Raw genomic sequence first — 21555 nt, 5'->3', positions numbered from 1 at the left:
AAGGGGAGGAGAAAAGGCCAACAGGTGGGAGGTAAAAGAGAAGGAACACGCGTGGCTGAGGATTTGAAACCCTGTGTTGCGCTAACCGTGGCATCCCTAAGGATCACCATTTATTCCTGATGAAACATTGGTTCCCCTTCTTCTATAGCTGTTACGTGACCTGCTGAGTTTCTCCAGCACGTTTGTGTATTACACCAAGGGTAAATGGTTTGACAGAGGCTGGTTCTACAGCATGCAATGGAAACTTTGAGTTTAATCAACCATAGTCTCAATAACCATGTGAATAATCTTTCCCTTATTTGGTTTGTGCACTTATTCAACTTGATCTTATCTGCTCAGGGGTGAAACCACTTCAGTTTGTGAGATGCTGGGAACTGCAGTCAAAGGCGAGCACATTGTGTCTGCTTTTGCTCTGGGATGCGTTGGTCTCTGAGTTTTCTCTTGTAAACCTAGGATGCTCAGTGAAGTTGATGACCTGTGGCCCGCAAACCACTTGTATTCCCTCCACAAAACACCGCCTTGAGCCCTAAGTTCACGTCTGCTGGAGGCAAGCAGGCTGAAGTTTAGGTACAGATCAAGCTGGAAATCTGAAATATCAACAAAAATGGAAGATCAATTTATTATTTAAATGGCAAGCGATTGCAGCTCGCTGCCATGCAGAAGGACTTGGGAGTGCGTGTGCATGAATCACAAAAGGTTTGTTTGCAGTGCAGCAGGCTATCAAAAATGTTGGCCTTCATTGCTAGAGGGATTGAATTTAGGAGAAGAGAGGTGGTGCTGAAACTGTACAAGGTCCTGGCGAACCCACCTCTAGAGGACAGCAGGCAGTTCTGGTCTCCTAACTTGAGGAAGGATCCACTGGCTTTGGAGATGGTGCAGAGGGGAGTTCACCAGGTTGATTCCAGAGATGAGGGGGTTAGTCTACCAGGAGAGATAGAGTCATCTGGGACTGTACTCTATTTGTACTGTACTCTGGGACTGGAATTTAGAAGATTGAGAGAGGATCTTATAGAAATATTTAAAATTATGAAAGGCATTCATAAGATAGAGGTAGGCAAGTTGTTCCCATTGGTGGGGGCGGCCTCGAGATTCAGGGTAATAGATTTAGGACGGAGATGAGGAACTGCTTTTCCCAGAGGGTGGTGAATCTGTGGAATTCACTGCCCATTGAAGCATGAGAGGCGACCTTAGAAAAGACAAGGTTGGATAGACGTTTGCATAGTAGGGGAATTAAGGGACATGGAGAAAAGGCAGGTAGGTAGATGAGCCCATCATCAGATCAGTTGCGATCTCATTGAAAGGCGGTGCAGGCTCGATCTTGCCCAGGCCTTTCAACATTCTCCTCGTCCTTCTGTACTCCAGCGACTACAGTCCAAGAGCCGACGAACATCCCGCCTATGCTAACCCTCTCATTCCTGCTATCACTCTAATAAATCATCTCTGAGCCCTCTTCAACTCTAGCAGGTCTTTTCTGAATAAGGGGCTCCAAGTGAAGTCTCACCAGAGTCTCCACATTACATCCTTGCAGTTCTATGCTATTCCTCCAGAAACAAATGCCAACCCTGCATTCACCTTTCGTCACCACTGACTCAACCTAGAAGCCAACCTTCAGGGTATCCTGCATAAGGACTCCCAAGTCACTTTGCCCCTTGGAATTTTGAAATTTTCTCCCCTTCTAATCTATTTCCTTATGTTATCCTCTGCAGGCCAGGCAGCATATATGTAGAGAGGGGCGTTGTTAGGAAAAGAGAATTTTTTAAGGAGTCAAGAACCAAAGGGCATGGGATAAGGGTGAAATGTTTAAAGGGAACCGAAGAGGGAAACTTCTTCACCCAGAGAGTATGGAACGAGCTGCCAAGCAGAAGTGATGAATGTGTTTGATGTTGACATTTAAAAAAAAACATCTACAGGCACAGGACGAATGTGGTCTGGCCCATGGGACTAGGCCTAATAATAGTTTGGCACAGACAAGAGGGAGAGGTTATAGGTAGAGGTTGGATCGGCTGAGTCTTTATTCCCTAAGCATTGGAGAGTGAGGAATGATCTGTGGAGGCTTATAAAATCAGAAGGGCATAGATGAAGTGAATGCTCACAATCTGTTCCCCAGAGTAGACAATTCTACAACCAGAGAGCACAGAGGGAGAGACTAAAGAGGGACATTTTCACTCAGAGGGTGGTTTGTATCTGGAACGAGCTGATGGAGTGGCCACCATCAGAATTTATTGTCTTGAACATGTCAAGAAACTTCTTGTTCTCTGGTAGCATTACAGTACAACCATTGCTGTACAGTAGACTTCAAAATAAATAAATAGTGCAATATAAGTACAAAAATAGGGGGAGTTGTGGATAGTGAGGATGGTTTTCGGGGACTAAAGAAGGATTTGGACTGTTTGGAAGAGTGGGCTGAAAGGTGACAGATGGAGTTTAATGTAGTTAAGAGTGAGGTGCTTCATTTTGGGAAGAAAAATCAAAACAGGACATATGCAGTGAAGTGGGGGTCCTTGATGATAGAGGCTGCTTTTTTAAGACACTGCCTCATGCAGATCTCCTTGATGGAGTGGAGGCTGGTTTCCATGATGTTAACAACTCTCTGGAGTTTTTTCCTGCCCTGTACATTGGCACCTCTGTACCAGACAGTGATGCCACCAGTCAGAACGGTCTCCACAGTGCAGCCATACAAATTTGCGAGAGTGTTTGGTGAGAAATCTCCTCAAACTCCTCATGAAGTATAGCCGCTGATGAGCCTTCTTCATGATTGCATCAACATGGAGTCCCAAGGACAGATCCTCAGAGATGTTGACACCCAGGAATTTGAAATTCTTGATGCTCTCCACTGATGAGGACAGGTTCAAGTTCTGAATTCCCCTTCCTGAAGCCCCACAATCAGCTCGTTGGTTTTGCTATCGTTGAGTGCAAGATTGTTGTCATAACACCACTCAACGATCTGATCTGTCTCCCACCCTGATGACCATGGTGTCATTGGCAAATTTGTAAATGGCAATGTTCAAGCTGTGGTTGGCCATACAGCCTCTCCCATACTTATGACCCTTGTGACCAAAAAAAACTATAAATTTTTAAAAATAAAAAAATATGTAAATATAAAAATCTCACTTGGTCGTACGTCCACCAGTGTTAATGGCTGAGTGTGAACAATAGCGACAGTCAGACGATTTCCTGGCATTGTGTACATCACGGCATTTCGCTCAGTTGCCACTTGGTAAGCGTGCAATTTTTCAAGTAAATCTAATGAATTTCCATGCTGGATTTATTAGATTAAACTCCAAAGAATGCTGTACATGTATACGGCTTCTACATGCCAGGCTATTATATGTCTGACTTGCGTCTATCTTTCAGTCAGATCAGAACTCAGACACATGACGGGGAATGGCTGTAAGTGAGTATGGGATAAGTGCAGGCAAAAGGGACTAGACCAGCACGCTAACTTGGTCGGCAAGGATGGGTTGGCCACAGGGCCTGTGTGCCGTCTGCGTGACTCTACGAGGCGCCAGATTGACTCTGGTGTGGAGGAGGCAGTGGTTCGTTCCTGAGGTCTGTTTTGGAAGGAATTCCGTTATCTGGAATTCAAGGAACCGGCAGCCTCAAGCAAATGGCAGGAGGGAAAAAAAAATCACTTAAAATAAATAAAAAATAAATACAAAAGTTTAAAATTGCCACCCCTTAATGATCAGTTTGCCAATCACGCCACAATCTCAAGCAAATGGCAAATTCACTTATCAATTCCCACAGGTGCTGGACACTTGGAGTTTTACTTTACTTACAAGTTGGAGGCTCTACCACGGAGGAAATCATGAGAGCCCATTGGATGGTAGAGTGTTGGCAGAGGTTGTTGCGTTTGGGGTGGCTCCGTGAAAGGCCAATCCAATTGGTCCCAGAGTGTTAATCCTTCAGGGCATATGTTTTCATCTTTCAAAAGTTGCTGCATCTCCTACTTCCTTGTTAGGGCAGTTCATTCCAGACCTCAATCCACTTGGTAAAAAAATAATATTTCCTCCTGCAGCCTGATGGGTTTCCTCCAGGCACCTTCATCGTGGGATCTACGACTACCAGTGCTGCAGCAGAAGCGGTTAGCCCGTTGCTCGTCAAACCCCGCCGTTCTTTTCTCCAATCTCCTCTCCACCTTCTCTTCTTTGATGCCCTGGTTAAACGAGAACTAGTGGCGCCACTAGGGCTGGTGTCACCCAGTGCAGTAACTCATGGTGTGGCTCCCCCCCACCCCCACCCATGACCTTCCTCCCGTACCAGACCATACAGAATCCTTAATGATGCTTTTTGTACTAATGTTACTGGTAAATCGTAACTCCCATACATCACTGAATGTCTCGGCAATTATAGTGAGATAAACAACTAGCAACATTAAAATCACACCGTTAAATTACAATATCAGACGCACAGACTAAATATATTTACAAATACTAATATTGTAGCTAAAACACCAGAAAATTTGACAAAAGCAATGACTAATAAAAACACCAGCAGCAATGAAAACAACAGCAAAGAATCAGGATTTGTTGTCACGAACAAGTCATGAAATTCAGTGTTTTGCAGCAGCGTCAGAAAATATAATTAATATTATAACCATCTTGCGACACTATAAAAAAATTAAAATAATAGTGCACGAAAAGTCAGGCAGTGCCTTTGGTTCATTGATCATTCAGGAATCTGATGGCAGCGGGAAGAAGCTGTCCTTGTGCCGCTGAGTGCTCGTCTTTAGGCTCCTGAACCTTTTCCCCGATGGTGGCAGAGTGGGGGTGTCTGTGGAAGTAGACAGAGGGACGGGTGCTGAGCTCATGTGCTGCATCATGGTCATGTAACTTTCTCTCTGCTTTGGCACGTTCCCCTTCCCATGTTGCTTGCACTCAATGTCTTTTGGCTTTATCCCCATAGGTGAATGGGGGAGAGGGTCAGGAGACAGCAGAGTCCACCGCGCATGGCGGCCTGAAGCGTTCCATCAGCTATGTTCCGGTCTCCGGGAGCGGACAGGCGCCGGGGCCGCAGGTTATCAAGAGCGGGTTCTGCGTCAAGCAAGGCATCGTGGTGAGTGTTGGAGCTAGTCCAAAGCCATATCTACAACTGACCCATGACCCCCCCCCCACCCCACTCATGGACAGGCTGTTCCAGCAGCCTGGGCGTCCAAAAGGTGCTGCTGCCTTCCAGCCCAGAGTCCCAGGTTTGATCCTGACCTCCAATGCTGTGTGGAGTTTTCCCCCAACCTTGCCTGCTCCCATTGCCTACCTGGTCCCCAAGACGTGCAATTTGACAGATGGTGAATTATCCCTTCTGTCGGCAGCAGAAGAATCAAAGCATGTGAGGGAAAGAGTGTGGCACTGAAGATAGCATGGAGCTAATGGGCTGAATGGCTTCCTGCATTGAATGGAGACATTGATCTCTGGTGAGGACAACTTTATTCCCTGTAGTGTCAGAAAATGAGGGGAGATTTGATAGAAGTATACAAAATAATGGTGGGTATAGATAGAGTAAATGCAAGCCAACCTTTCCCACTGAGGTTGGGCAAGACAAGAACTAGAGGGTATGGCTCAAGAGATATTTAAAGGTTACATAAGGTTACATGAGAGTGGTGGGAGTGTGGAATGAGCTGAAGGACTTTGATATTTAGGTAAGATTTGAATAGGAGGAGAATGGAGGGATGTGGTCCTGATGCTGGTCAATGGGAATAATCATTCGGCAAAGACTTGAACAGCTGAAGGAGCTGTTTCTATGCTGTAGTGTTCTATAGTCCTAACATACCATGGCCCCACTGACTGAGCAAAGTATCCAGGTGCGTAAAATGTCAGAAGGAGCCAAATCTTCAGCTATTTCCTTAGATCCTTGGTGGGGAGAATATCAAAAAGCAGAAATGTTGGTAGTACAAGGGTTAGCATAGATGAGATGGGTGAATGGCCTGCTTCCTTTCTCCACATCTTTGCTTGGGGTATCAGTTCGATGCTCCTTCCACGTTGACAATGTTCCACTATTTCTTTACACACTGCTGCAGAGAAAGAGTTGGAAGAGGAGATTCTTCACGTTGGATGAAAACTTTTTCAGTTACTTCAAATGTGAAATGGTAGGTTTCACGGGGTTTGGGGGCAAATTCTGCCCGTGCGATCTGCCTAGTTAATTTGTCTGGGTTTAAAGCTAGGTGACTCCTGTGCCATGAGGTTTAGCTGTAGAATTACAGCGGTTATTTAAAATCTCAAAACACAGAAATGCTGGAGGAACACAGCCGCTCTCGTAGTGTCCGGAGGAACTGATGCTTCAGGCCTGAGCACTTCCTCAAAGTGTGAACACCCATTTCAATTCACCCCCCCCCATCAATGCCACTGCCCCCCATCAATGCCACTGCCCCCCATCAATGCCACTGCCCCCCATCAATGCCACTGCCCCCCATCAATGCCACTGCCCCCCATCAATGCCACTGCCCCCAATCAACGCCACTGACCCCATCAACGCCACTGCAACGCCACTGCCCCCCATCAACGCCACTGCCCCCCATCAACGCCGCCGCCCCCCCATCAACGCCGCCGCCCCCCCATCAACGCCGCCGCCCCCCCATCAACGCCGCCGCCCCCCCATCAACGCCGCCGCCCCCCCATCAACGCCGCCGCCCCCCCATCAACGCCGCCGCCCCCCCATCAACGCCGCCGCCCCCCCATCAACGCCGCCGCCCCCCCATCAACGCCGCCGCCCCCCCATCAACGCCGCCGCCCCCCCATCAACGCCGCCGCCCCCCCATCAACGCCGCCGCCCCCCCATCAACGCCGCCGCCCCCCCATCAACGCCGCCGCCCCCCCATCAACGCCGCCGCCCCCCCATCAACGCCGCCGCCCCCCCATCAACGCCGCCGCCCCCCCATCAACGCCGCCGCCCCCCCATCAACGCCGCCGCCCCCCCATCAACGCCGCCGCCCCCCCATCAACGCCGCCGCCCCCCCATCAACGCCGCCGCCCCCCCATCAACGCCGCCGCCCCCCCATCAACGCCGCCGCCCCCCCATCAACGCCGCCGCCCCCCCATCAACGCCGCCGCCCCCCCATCAACGCCGCCGCCCCCCCATCAACGCCGCCGCCCCCCCATCAACGCCGCCGCCCCCCCATCAACGCCGCCGCCCCCCCATCAACGCCGCCGCCCCCCCATCAACGCCGCCGCCCCCCCATCAACGCCGCCGCCCCCCCATCAACGCCGCCGCCCCCCCATCAACGCCGCCGCCCCCCCATCAACGCCGCCGCCCCCCCATCAACGCCGCCGCCCCCCCATCAACGCCGCCGCCCCCCATCAACGCCGCCGCCCCCCATCAACGCCGCCGCCCCCCCATCAACGCCGCCGCCCCCCCATCAACGCCGCCGCCCCCCCATCAACGCCGCCGCCCCCCCATCAACGCCGCCGCCCCCCCATCAACGCCGCCGCCCCCCCATCAACGCCGCCGCCCCCCCATCAACGCCGCCGCCCCCCCATCAACGCCGCCGCCCCCCCATCAACGCCGCCGCCCCCCCATCAACGCCGCCGCCCCCCCATCAACGCCGCCGCCCCCCCATCAACGCCGCCGCCCCCCCATCAACGCCGCCGCCCCCCCATCAACGCCGCCGCCCCCCCATCAACGCCGCCGCCCCCCCATCAACGCCGCCGCCCCCCCATCAACGCCGCCGCCCCCCCATCAACGCCGCCGCCCCCCCATCAACGCCGCCGCCCCCCCATCAACGCCGCCGCCCCCCCATCAACGCCGCCGCCCCCCCATCAACGCCGCCGCCCCCCCATCAACGCCGCCGCCCCCCCATCAACGCCGCCGCCCCCCCATCAACGCCGCCGCCCCCCCATCAACGCCGCCGCCCCCCCATCAACGCCGCCGCCCCCCCATCAACGCCGCCGCCCCCCATCAACGCCGCCGCCCCCCCATCAACGCCGCCGCCCCCCCATCAACGCCGCCGCCCCCCCATCAACGCCGCCGCCCCCCATCAACGCCGCCGCCCCCCCATCAACGCCGCCGCCCCCCCATCAACGCCGCCGCCTCCCCCTTCGCAGTCTCCTTTCCCAAAGCCAAAATCAATTCTCACCTTTTTTTAAAATTTAGGCATACAGCACAGTAACAGGCCAATTCGGCCCACGAGTCTGTGCCGCCCAATTGTCTTTCAATCTCCAGTACATGGGAAGAATCTGGAGCCCCCGGGGAAAACCTACACGGACATGGGGAGAATGTACCAACTCCTCACAGACAGTGCAGGATTCGAACCCCAGTCCCATTCGCTTGTGCTGACCATTACGCCAACTGTGCTGCCATATCCAATTAACACCTTTTGTCCATTGGTCCGCTGCTCCCCCTTCCCTCTTCCCCCTTTCACTCCCCAGCCTCTATTCTCTTGAATTTTTCACTCATACTTTGTGTGCTCAGGCCTGATATGTTTTAGGGTTCCTCCATTTTTCCTGTATTTGCGCAATCGGTTTGTTTACATTTCTTTCTTTCTTGAGTACACTTTACAGTTACCAGAAATTAGAAATTCTGCCTAGTCTGCAGGGGAAAATAAAGGAATCTCAGGGTTGTATGTGACGTCGTGTGCGTACTCTCTCTGTAACTCTGAACTTTGGAGACAGCACTGTGTAACATCACCTAATGTCTTATCATTAATTAAAGTGAAGGCAGGAAAGTTTAGGGAAGGGGTGTGAATTTATACGGAGTGTTGTGGATGCCTGGAGTGCATTTGCCAGGGGTGGCGGTGGAGGCTGGAACAATAGGGGCATTTAAGAGACAGGCACAGGGATGAAAGAAAAATAGGGGGCTATGAGGTTGGGAGGGTTTTTGGGGGGAGGTATAGATGGGTCGGCACAATGTCTTGGGCCAAAGGGCCTGTACTGTGCTCCAGTGTTCGATGTTCTAAATGAAAGTTGCTTTTATTAAGGAAAAAGAGCCTCTGCGGGCAATCCCACTGAAGGAAATTCAGAGAGCTCAGGACTGTAGCTGCAGGTAAATATTTGACCCAGTCAACTCGAGATCTTTCTGTGCTCGGTCTGTCGTGTACTGTCACTCACTTCGTCTTTTGTCTTGCCCACAGCCAAGCGCTGATGAGAGATAATTTATTTGAGTTAATTACGATGACAAGAACATTCTACATTCAGGTAATTGTTTAAAAACTTTGAATGACCGAGTGCTTTCTCGCTGGGCGAGGCCACTTGAAAATGTGAGCAGCCAATAAATCTGAGGGGCGGGGGGAGGCTCAGAAAGAGAGCAGTTCTAAGCCCTTGTATCCGTGTGAAGTCGGTGGCAGGTGGGATCGTGCTGCTGCAGGAGCGCAGGTACCATCCTGACCTCCGGCACTGTCAATGTGGAGTTTGCACTTGCCCCTTGTGACTGCTTGATTTACCCCCCCCCCTTGCAGGTGTAATTTGGCCCATCGATTGGGCCAGCCCTCAGAGTTCTCCCAGACCTCCACACATTTCCCAATAACCTATTCAGGGTTCCTTTTAACATCATAAGACAGAAAAATGTAATATACATGCTAAACTTCAACTTTTACCTGCCATAACACAAACAGAAATTCTCTATGAGCTTGGATTTTATGGTTTAAATAGGCTGTCCAGCCCATCGATTCTGCCCCGTTATTCAATCATGAGCTGATCTATTCTCCCACTCAGCTCCACTGCCCATAATGTCCAGCTAATCAAGAACCTATCTGTCTTCCTTAAATACACCCAACGACTTGGCCTCCATAACTGCCTATGGCAACAAATTCCATAAATTCACCACCACCTAGTTCAGTTGGTGGTTCTCAACCTTTTTCTTTCCACTCACATCCCACTTTAAGTAATCCCTATGCCATTAGTGCTCAGTGATTAGTAAGGGATTGCTTAAGGTGGGATGTGAGTGAGAAGGGAAGGTTGAGAATCCCTGCTCTAGACCCAATTGTTACCGAAATATTTTGCTTGAGAAAAATTGTCATTGGCCCATTTCCTTTGGAGTTATGAAACAGTGCACATAACGAGTCAATGAGGGACAATTAAAACAGTGGTTTTGAAACTTTATCTTTCCACTCACCTTAAGCAATCCTTTACTAATCACAGAGCACTGATGGGATAGGGATTACTTAAAGTGGGATGCGTGTGGAAAGATGAAGGTTGAGAACTGCTGTTCTAAGTGGACACCCGTAATCCTGGAGTTGTTTCCTTTTGTCCAAGACTCTTCCACCATGGGGAAACAACCTTTCTGCATCCACTCTCCATTCCTTTCAGCATTCAAAATGTTTTCATTGTAAGTTTCCCAGTTCTTCAAAATTCTAATGCAAAACCGGTCAACACTCCTCATAAAGTAACCCTTTCATTCCCGGAATCATCCTCCTGTGAACCCTCTCCAATGTCAGCGCGTTTCTTCTGAAATGAGGGGTCCGAAACTGCTCACAATACTCCAAGCGAGGTCTCACCAGCCGTGTCCCTTCGGAGCTGTGTGCCTGCACGTACGGTTTACTGTGTGTGGGTGCACACCGACCATTTGTACGTGTGCACAGCAGGGAGGGACCACGGGGTCCCCAGTGCCCCAACGTCACATCCCTGCTCTTGTGTTCTTTTCCTCCTGAAACAAACGCCAGCCTTCTATTTGCCTTCTTCACCGCTGTCTCAACCTGCACGTTTACCTTCAGGCTCTCCTGCAGGAGGACTCCCCGGCCCCTTTGCATCTCCCCGTTTAGAAACTAGTTTGCCCGTTTATTTCTTCCAGTAAAGTGCATGGCCGTAGACTTCCTGACGCTCTATTTTATTTGCCACTTCTCTGCCCGTTCTCCTAATCTGAGTCTTCCTGTTTCCTCAACGCTACCTGCTCCTCCACCCACCGTCGTATCATCCGCCAACATGGCCCCAAAGCCATTCAGAATCAGAAGTTATTGTCACGAACACATCTTAAAAATTTGTAGATTTGTGGCAGCATCACACAGTGCATACAAATTTCAAAGATAAATTCATGCAGAAGAAGGAAAAGTGAGGCAGTAGTGTCTGCGGTTCGTTGTCCATTCAGGACTCTGATGGCAGCGGGGAAGAAGCTGCCCTTGAACTGTTGAGTGCTGGCTCCTGTGCCTTTTTCCCTGATGGGTACAGATGTGGACTGGGTGGTGGGGGCCCTTGAGGATAGTGGTTGCTTTCTTCAGACATCGCCTCTTGTAGATGCCCTCAAAGGAGTGGACTGGTGTTCTTTTTCCTGATAGTAACAGTGTGAAGAGGGCGTATTCAAAATCGTTGATGCACTTGGCATTCTCATCTGCAATGTGAGGGGACCTGACAGGTTGAGGAAATGTTAAGTACTGTATTGTCGCTTGTATAACATGCACACGCATATACTGTGCAGAAAATCATAAATGATGCAAAGATATTTTCGTATAGTGCATGCATATACCATGCGAGTGCAGTATTCTAAATTCCAACTGGCAAAAGCAAATTTGCATTTAAAAGGGACATGGAACAAAGCACATACAGTATCTGCCATACTTAATCTCCCGCAATTAACACCCAACCAACTTCCTCCAGAGGTGACAATCGCCCATTATATAGATGATATCCCGCTACAACACATTAACATGCGTTGGAGAGGATTAAATCGATCAAAGACTGGCTTCAAGAGTTGAGTAGGATTTTAATTCTAATGTGAGGCACTTGATATGTTAATCTCTTCCCTCAGGGACGGGTCTGGGCAATTAACATCAATAAGGTGCGGTGCCCTCGCCAGAATGTCCTGTTTATGGGAATACCACGGCATTCAGTCCAAAGAGATGTTTCCAAGATCAGAATTCCCCACACCCGCTATGAATTGTGTGTGTTTTTTTCAATGCCGCTATTATAGTCCCACGCCCGCTATAACATTCCCACACTCGCTATAAATTGCCCGTTCGACTTTCCCATGCCCGCTATTAATTTTGCGCGTTTTTTCAACGTGTAAAAATATTCTAATATAGCATGCACATGCATATAACAAGCCTGGTGGGGGAGGTTATCTGGTTTGTAAAATGCATATATAATGCCGGCATTATATACATGAAATTTTGGTAATTATAGTGCCAAAACTTGGTTTGCAAAAGCTCAGGTGCGCCACCCTGTGGCGAAGGGGCAATCCTACAGAACACCTTCTCCTGTAATGTCTGCGTCCCCATCAGCAGGTTGCACTGTTCTACGACAGAACGAGGGTGCTGGGTCGGACAGTCATTCCAGACCTTCCTGGGTCTGCTTTCCCATTGGAACGCTGCAGACTGACTGACACAGCAACTCTGGGAAGATCTGGGGAAAGGGAGGGAAGGCTGGTGATGTGAATGGAAAAACAGCAATCTGAAACAGAAAACTCCTGGAAGAACTTTTCTCATTTATCAGCTGCTCACCGAAATCTACAGCACAGTACAGGCCCTTCAGCCCATTGTGTTGTGCCTAGCATTTCCTTACTGCCATTTTTCTGAGGTCCATGTTCAACGTTCTGCCGCAAGACCAGTAGAGTCACCAAAACCATTGACCAGCACCCCTAACCATAAGGGAAAGAAACAAAAGAGAGTCCTGTCAGAGGTGCTGAGTATCTGTGTACTCGCCTCCAGCGCTCCTTAAGCTGCACAACTCCTTCGTCAGCAACCTCAAGTTCCAAACCTCCGACGCGATCAGGAAGCCTTCAGAGCCTGAGGCCCTTCGGGAGCCCTTCTTGCCCTCTCGAATCCCAGCTCTGGCACCTGGTTCCCATGAGCCCATCTCCAGCAGCCCGTGTGGGTCCCCTGACCGCAAGTCGCCAAGAACCTGCGTGGGTCCCTCAGTCGCTGGTCCGCCACGGTGATCACCGTCCTGCTGGGTCTTCTCCCATGCTTCCCTTTCTCCCTGGTGGGGGGGGGGGGGTGCTCTCCCATTTTCTTAGCTAATAGTTCCTTATTGTCCCTGCCTCCACCGCTGTTGCTGCCAGAGCATTCCATGCGCTGTTAAACCACTCTCTTTTAAACACATCCCACAAGTCTCTCTCTCCCTATCCCACTTCTCAGTGTGAAGAATGTACCTTACACACTCTCCTCGCATTTATTCCACACCACCTGAAAACTCTGCCCCTCGTGTTAGCCATTTCAGCCCTGGGGATAAAGCCTCTGGCCATCCACGTAATCCAATGCCTCTCCTCTCAACCTATCTGACTTGCTGCATTTATGTTCCTGAGTCTCACTCCACATAGCATCCACTATTTCACCAACTGTTCTCTCATCTGATCTAACCCCCTGCCTTGCTTGTTTAAGCAATCCCCAACAGCTCTGTCAATCCTGCTCACAGGGATAATGGTCTGTCTTTTCCTACAGGTCATTCCTTCCCCAGCCTGATCCCCTGCACCAATTCCTTGGCCATAAGCTCCTATTCCTGCCCTCACTGGCACGTGGCACAGTCCAGAGATTACCACCCCTGAGGTCCTTCTTCCTTCCTAACTCCTGACATTTTCCATTCAGAACCTTTTCCTACCAACGTGGACCATGATGTCTGACTCCTCACCCTCCCTCTCAAGAATTCTGCGGACTCGATCAGTGACGTGTCTAACCCTGGCACCTGGGAGGCAGCGTACCATGCGAGAGCCTCAATCCCTTCCACAGAATCTCCTGCCCGTTCCTCTAACCAATGAACCCCCTATCACTGTTGATCACCTCCCTTCTGAGCCAGAAATCTGGTTGCTGCAGCTTTTTCCTGGTGGGTCATTCCACCCCACCTCCCCCCCAAAAGGTGCCCAAAGTGGTATCGGAACAGCAGTTGTTAAATGCCAGGTGCGGGTTGGTTCAATACAATTTCCTGCATCAACTGGGCCTCACACCACAAAAACGACATCAATCCAAACCAGAAATCACGGAAATGTGCTTTAGGTGTGGCGTGGACATTGGAACATCTGTGTACAAAGGTGAAATCCTTCTGTATGTTTAAATTTAATTTAAAAAGTTGGAATTCTGACTTGCTGGAACTGAGCGTTCACTTCATAAAGAAAAATAACCACAACAGCACGTGTTAATTTTTAAAAAATGATTAATGTTCACAGTTGAGGTTAGTGCAATTTTTTTTAACCCAGTGATTGTGTACAGCATGTTCCCACTGCCTGAAGGGGGTGGGCAGCTACTGATCATCCTAGCATGGGGTGGCTGTGAATCAGTGGGTGGCAGACGCTGACACATCCGTGGCTACACTGAGCATGTAGTTGTGCAGCAGTGGAGCTGTTCTCCAAGGGGCTCCATATCTGAGGGACCCGGGACATCCAGACCTCTTATGAGGAGGTGAAGGGGGAGGGCATGGCAGGGTCTTCTTTTATAGTAAGGCAGCAGGCCTGTCCATCCCATGAGCCCACTCCGCACCCGCACTAACCCCCCCCCCCCCAGGTATCTTTGGGAACATGCCAACTCCTTACAGACAGTGCCGGATTGGAACCCACTGTAATAAACTGGCACTAGCCACTACACTAACCATGCTCCCCATATCTATATTGATTACAATAAAACCCTGGTATCCAGCACCTATGGGAATTGGTAGATGTCGGATAAGTGAATTTTCCAGTTTCTTGGGATGGTGTGTTGCATAATTAGCAAATTGACCAATAGGGAGCGCCAATTAAAAATTTTCGTGTTTTTTGTACCTATTTATTTGCAGCGTTTTTTTTTCTCTCTCTCCCCTGTTGCTTGAATTCTGGATAATGGGGATTTTACTATATTTTGCATTTGTTTCAATATTTTAATTATTGCTAAGCATTTATGTGTTTCAATTTACTTTGTTTGAATTACATTGAGAAACAAAAAATATGTTGACTTTTGTCTCTTCAGTTATTTCATCTCAAATTTCCAGGGGACTGTGTGTGAAGTCACAGAATGATGCATCATGGAATGTATTGAACCCATGCTAACCCTCATCCCCACTATTCTTCCAGAATCTACCATTCACCCAGACATTGGTTGGGTGGGTGGGTACCTTACGTAGCTGATTTACCTACCCTCCCGCACACCTTTGGGATGTGGGATAGCACTGGGGCGCCCAGAGGAGATCTGGAAGCCAGGATTAAACCTGGATCCTTGGTTTGTGAGACTTGCTCGTGATGAGCTTGCCAACTTTGGGAGTCTGGAAAACACAGCTGGTCAAACCCTGTCTCATCCAAACTTACCCCTGAAAAGGATCAAGGAAGGCCCTTGAGCCTGGAGGAACGGGGCTGTGTGATTGTCCGTAGATGGTGAAAAGGTGTGATTGTTGCCTTGTGTTGTGTTTATACAGGCAGATAGTCCTACAGAGATGGAAAGCTGGATAAAAGCCATCAACGAAGCAATTAAGCTGCATAAGGATTCGACCAATGCCACGGTATGTACTCTGCACAGTTCTGTTCACGGCTGATTAAGTGGGAGTCAAATTAAGGATAGAATGTGAATTGTAAAATCGGGAGTGCGTATGGGTGTGCTTGTGTGATGTGTATGCGCAAGTTTGTATGAATGCACGATTAAGGGCTTCTGTGTATGTGCTCCTGCTCCTGTGGGTGTGTGTGCACACATGCACTCGTGTGTACACACTTGCATGAATAAAGGTCCTGTATATGTGTGTCTATTTAAAAGACAGGAATTAACTGCCATTGAACCGCTTCAACTACCTGTGTAAATGCGACGAAGGTGGGACGGGGGTGGGGGCGTAATTTTTATCCCATGTCTGACACTACCATGGCTTCTGTCTGAAAGGGTTAGGACTTTTTGGGTCCAGGATGGTTGAAGGCTGTCACGCATTGATGGGGTTGAATGCATGCAACTTACCAGCAGGAGATTCAAACTTGAACCAGCAGCAAGGAGGTTGCGTTACATTATATGTCACACAGGACACTGGTGCTGTAATGCTACAGATCCCACCTCCTTTTGTTCCAGGATATGCTGACTTTCTTGGTTCAGTGTGAATGACCTGAGCTGCCTTTAAAGATGGGTCATTCACACCCCAATTAAGTGGATTTTCTGTGTAAAAGACCATATGTATCCCTATATATGCTCCTGTGTGTGGCCACCTGTACGCCTGTGTTTGTATGTGTGTGTGTGTTACAATTTATCTGTCCCTTTTGAAGTTTCTGCTGTCTTAAGTTTAGAGCTGTTTCACTGGCAACTTGCCAAGTTATTAATTGGAAGAGCCTGGAGAATGAACATTGCCACTGGTAGTAGAGCCTTCCCTAGTGCTGTGGACTGATGAACTTAATCCAGTTTGACATAGATGCATATGCTCCCTGGTGAGGCTGGGTCAAGTTTCAGGTTCCTGCTCCTCCCACCATGGGGCCAGAGGTGGGGGAATCCTGACCTGAGTGCGTCCACAGTAGCCCCTCCACCAGCAGAGCTGGCAGTGCTGCATTGGAGACGAATCTCCAATGTTGGTGTCCTGTCGCACAAGCCCACACAAAGAGCAGCGAGTGAAAGGAGATCACGTGTACCGACATTCTCCCTTGGCCCACATGGACATCTCTGGATGGTGTGATGGACAGGCTCTTTGATTACACAACCCATCAGCTGCAAAAGGGAGAGGCTGGGTATGTTGACTGTTACTAATCCACTGACTTAGTGGTCAGGGTAGTGAGTCAGAGTCATCTTTAAGCCATAACGTTTAGTGGAACTGAATTTACTGAGAATCACTGCTCTAGACCCAATTGTTACTGAAATATTTTGCTTGAGAAAAATTGTCATTGGCCCATTTCCTTTGGAGTTAGGAAACCGTGCACATAACGAGTCAATTAGGGACGATTAAAACAGTGGTTCTCAACCTTCCCTTCCCACTCACATTCCCCCCTTAAGCAATCCCTTACTAATCACAGAGCACCACTGGCATAGGGATTACTTAACGTGGGATGTGGGTGGAAAGAGAAAGGTTGAGAACCATTGATTTACAAGGATGTTGCTGGGACTTCAGGAACTGAGTTACAGGGAAGGTTACATAGGTTAGGACTTGATTTGCTGGGGTGTTTGAGAATGTGACGAGATTTAAATTTAGACATACATACAGCATGGTAACTGGCCCATTAGCCTGTGCTGTCCATTTACACCCAATTGACCTAAATCTCGGTACGATTTTGAGCAGTGGGAGGAAACCAGACCACACAGAGGAAACCCACCCAGACACAGGGAGAACATACAAATTCCTTACAGACTACACCGATTCAAACCCCGGTTACTAACAGTGTGACAGCGTTGCGCTAACCGTGCTGCCCACAGATAGAGGTATACAAAATTCTGATGGGTATAGATGGGGTAAATTCAAACAGACGTTTTCCAGAGGTTGGGTAAGGCAAGAGCTAGGGGGCATGGGTAAGGGTGAAACATTAGATGTATAAAGGGAACGTTTGGGGGTACTTCATGCTGAGAGGTGTGAGAGTGTCAAACGAATGGTGAGTGTGGGCTCAATAAAGACATTTAACAAACATTTGGAAATCTACATGAATGGGAGGGGTATGGAGGATATGTCCAGATGCACGTCAGTGGGACTGGGCAGAATAATAGTTCAGCATGGACTAGATGGGCCAAAGGGCCGGTGCTGTATTGTTCTGTGGTTCCTCATTCCCTTGCCTCCTTCTGTCTCACAGGTAGGCCCAGCACAAGCCGTCATCCCCGGCAGGACCACCTCATCGCTTCTGGCCAACTCCTCCAGTGCTCCTCCCCTGTCGGCCCCCAGCGACGAGAAGCGGCCGCTTGCCAAGTCTACCTCCGCTGTGCCGTCCTGGCAGCCATGGACCCCTGTGCCGCCCGCCTGCCTGGCAGAGCACCGGGCCGAGCCGCAGGCGACCTCCGAGGGGCTAGGCTGGCCAGCGGCGGACGCGAATGGCCAGGACAAGCGGCGCCGACACAGGTCCCAGCCGGTGCGCCAAAAAGAGCACCATTTTGACTACAACGTTGACGACGATGGTATCCGAACAACGGATGTCTAGCAGAGGCCCTCCCCCCTTACCCTGCCGCTCGTTTCCCTGCGGATTAGTCTCTCGGACAGAAGTGCAGCTTGTACATTGCTTAGCTTCCGGTTGAGCTGTGGCAATGTGTTGGAAAGCACAGTGCAGAAGAGGAACTTCTGTTGGGACTGCATTCCTATGACAGCTTGGGTCATTGCACAAATACATCCCCCCCCTCCCCCGAATGTTCAGGAGGGAAATGCCGAGCACTACCTTACAGAGTCGATGGTTGCCTGTGAACATTGTTGAAAGAATGTATTAAAGCTGGAACTGTTTTAAAACTCCTTTGTGCACCACCTTCTTTGCAAAATCAGTGGAAACTGGCCCTTTGGCCCAACTCAGCCATGCCAGCCAAAATGTTGCTCCTATTCAGACATCACATACAACCCTGAGATTCATTTTCCTGTAGGACAGGCAAAATTACCACTTATTGGCAGTGCAAAAAAAACTATACACATGTAAACAAATGAAGAAAAACTGTACATAACTTTGCAATACAGAGAGGAAAAAGCAATCAATAAAGTGCACAAGTAAGAGCCTTTAAATGAGTCTCTGATTGAGTTTGATGTTGAGGAGTCTGATGGTGGAGGGGAAGCAGCTGTTCCTGAACCTGGCAGTGCGAGTGTTGGGGCACCTATACCCAGTGGCCTATCTAAGGTACGGCACATGCCCTGGGCTCCACTTGAAGGGGGCATTACTGAGCACTTTCTATTAAAGTCAAGACGGGCGAGCCTCCGAAGAACTTGGGCCTGTGCGTCGATGTTGCTGCCGTTAAGGGGCTCAAACTCTGGAGAAGCGGCGTGCCGGTCACCATGGGAACGGGAGTAAACATCGCAACGTCTGTGGACACAGGGGCTCTGGCACACGCCGGGGTCCAAGACCCCGAGCTCAGCCGGTAGAGCGCAGGTCCGGCGGTGAGGTCCAGCCTCGAGTGGCTGTGGGTCCGCATTTACCAAGCAAGCCCCCAAGTGCTTCGAGGAGCTGCTGAACACGACAATGGGCTGCAGGGGCTTGTCATCCTGCACTTCCTCAATGGAATGCATGTCAAAGACTGCCCGTCCATCCAGGAGTCGAGGCAGACTCTTGTGGTCTGGGTGTAGAAAGAGAAGAAACTGAAAAAATGGACTTTGATCACATCGCAGACCAGCTTGCATGTGAAAGCAAGGACGTTGTAGTTATAATTTTCACGTCGAGACGTAATTTGTTAATTAAAAAAATTAATGAGCTTGACTTGTATTTTTGAGCTGATATTATAGTAAAGTTATCTAAAAGATTGGTGTTGGATGTTTGGACGGGGGCGCAATTTCCGTGCTTGCCACAAGCTCTATTCTCTGTAGATATGCCCATACCTCTTTCCTGATGGCAGAACCATGTGCTGGGTGGTGGGGATCCTTGATGATTGCTGCTGCTCTCCGATGGCAGCATTCCCTGTAGATGGGGAGGGTTTTGCCTGCGATATCCCGCGCTGCGTCCACGGCCTTTGGCAGGGCTTTTCGCTCAGGGGTATGGGGCTCTTCTCACCTACTTCTAGCCCAGCAATTTTCAATGGGAGGGGAGGGGGACACTTTCTATCATTCTCATAAATCTCTTAACCCTCTCCAATGCCAGCATGCCTTTTCTCAAATAAGCTGCCCAAAATTGTACACTACTCCAAGTGAGGCCCCACCAGTGCTTTATAGAGCCTCAACATTACATCCCTGCTCTCGTGTGCTCTTCCTCTAGAGATGAACACCAATGTTGCATTCGCCTTCTCCTGACTCAATCAGGAGGTCAACCTTTAGGGTGTCCTGCTCGAGGTCTCCGAAGTCCCTTTACCCCTCGGAATTTTGAATTTCCTCCCCACCTATATAATAGTCCTTCTCTCAAAGTGCATGACTGTACCCTTTCCAACAATGCATTTCACCTACCCATTCTCCTCATCTACCCAAATCTCTCTGCTCCCTTTTAGTATCCCCAGCACCACCCACCCTGCCCCCAGTTTGGCTACCATCTGCTGAGAAATATCAGTTTTGAAGGCTGCCCTGGGGAGATGATCACCACTTTTGGAAGGCAGCTGTGGTGGTGTTGAAGATGTTCCAAGCTACCCAGAGTTAGCAACTGGGGATAGCGAGCAGGTGAGGAATGGGCTGAATGCTCCCTGGTGACTGTAACTGACTTGCACATTTACCCAGGAACACTACTACTGAGAGAGCGGGGACCATAGACAGTGAGGTTCTGTCTGACATGTGCAGACTGAATGTGTAACATCTGGGCATGCAGCTCATGATTATTACGGGTCCAAGCCGGTTTTATAAAAAATTCTTTCCTGCAAGGGAGTGGGAGTTGGAGGGGATGTGTTCCAAATGACGCAGGAGGGAAACATCTCTTCCCCACTCAAAATCGAGTGTCTTGTTGGATTAAAGTTGTTACAACAACTTGCATTTGGATGTAGGATTCAGTTGGTGGTTGCAGGGGTGGGGTGGGTGGGGGGGGGGGGGGGGGGAAGATTTAGCTGGAACCTGAGGGGTTAACTTTATTTTTATACAGAGGATGGTGGGTGTATGGAACAGCTGGAGGAGGTGGTTGAGGCCGGTATTATGGCAATAAGCAAGAAGCTTTTGAACAAATATGCGGATAGGGTGGGTTTAGAGGGATTATGGAGGCAGGTGGAATGGTGTTACCTGCCCCTGTTCTCCCCCTCTTCCTCATCCCTCTGTCTCCTTTCCTCCAGCTCTCCAACTCCTTCTCACTCCAATCACAGAGCCATCTCCTGTTTGCTGCTGGGCCCTCTCTCCCTTCTCCACCAATTGCCTCCTGCTTGAGGGTCTGTGCCCCTCCCCCACCCCTTCCCACCATTTTGTTCGGATGCCTGCCAGCATTTCTCCATAATTTGATGAAGGGCTCAACCCCGAAACCTCAGTTATGTATTTTCTATATAAAGGACACTGTTTGACCTGCTGCATTGTGTTTTAATTTTAATCACTGCGTTTGCAGACTTTCGTGTGTTTACTTCAGGTGGGACATTTCAGTAGGCACAATTTGGGCCAAATGTCCTGCTTCCCTAGCGTGTGACCATCACGTGTACATGTATTCACAGGGTGGAAGGGTGTGCTCCAGAATGAAAGATCCACAAAGGCAAATTGAACGTCGAAAATAATGTCTTAGTGGCCTACCTGGCCAAGATCGGAACGTTGGGACGTGGCTGATTGTAGGCTTGAAAGTTTGGGAACAGAGTGAGAGCCCTGCATCACATCCCTGTACTGTGTGTCAAATCCGATATAAGAATTTCTTTGCCTACGTCGGGATTTCTGCAGTGTGCCAGGGTTAATGGTACTTCATGTCTAGACCTTGTTCATTTCTCGCTTGCCACATTGCAAGATGCCTCATCAGATGACACTGTTGTAGATAAAAAGAAAACAACTTTGCTGACAGCTGGCTATTAATCCTCGCAATATGGCTATCCATCCTTTCCATTATTTACAATTCAAGTTTAACGTCATCCTATTGCACAAGTACAACCCGACAAAAGAGCATTCTCCAGTCTTCACTGCAAAACACACAGGCACAACACTCATACCGACAAACAATACATATGCAGGACAAGTATTCGTGTATAAAAATAAATAAATATAGTTTGATGAATAGAGAGTCTCGGACGGTGAATGC

At 49.5% G+C, this 21555-nt stretch overlaps 1 protein-coding gene across 4 annotated transcripts in view; it reads left to right on the top strand.

Moving 5' to 3' along the window:
* The window catches only part of LOC138754064 (pleckstrin homology domain-containing family A member 2-like), a 129990-nt gene extending 111799 nt beyond the window's left edge, over positions 1-18191 (top strand). For all 4 annotated transcript variants that reach the window (XM_069917814.1, XM_069917813.1, XM_069917812.1 and 1 more), the window contains 6 exons: positions 4906-5055; positions 6014-6082; positions 8906-8970; positions 9059-9122; positions 15228-15311; positions 17551-18191. In XM_069917814.1, the coding sequence (XP_069773915.1) occupies positions 4906-5055; positions 6014-6082; positions 8906-8970; positions 9059-9122; positions 15228-15311; positions 17551-17892 (774 nt within the window). In that variant the 3' untranslated portion in view covers positions 17893-18191. The remainder of the gene's footprint in view (positions 1-4905; positions 5056-6013; positions 6083-8905; positions 8971-9058; positions 9123-15227; positions 15312-17550) is intronic.
* Positions 18192-21555: the final 3364 nt, after the last annotated feature.

The sequence above is a fragment of the Narcine bancroftii genome, chromosome 2 (genome assembly GCF_036971445.1).
Source record: "Narcine bancroftii isolate sNarBan1 chromosome 2, sNarBan1.hap1, whole genome shotgun sequence".
NCBI lineage: Eukaryota > Metazoa > Chordata > Chondrichthyes > Torpediniformes > Narcinidae > Narcine > Narcine bancroftii.
This window is presented reverse-complemented; position numbering and strand designations above follow the sequence as displayed.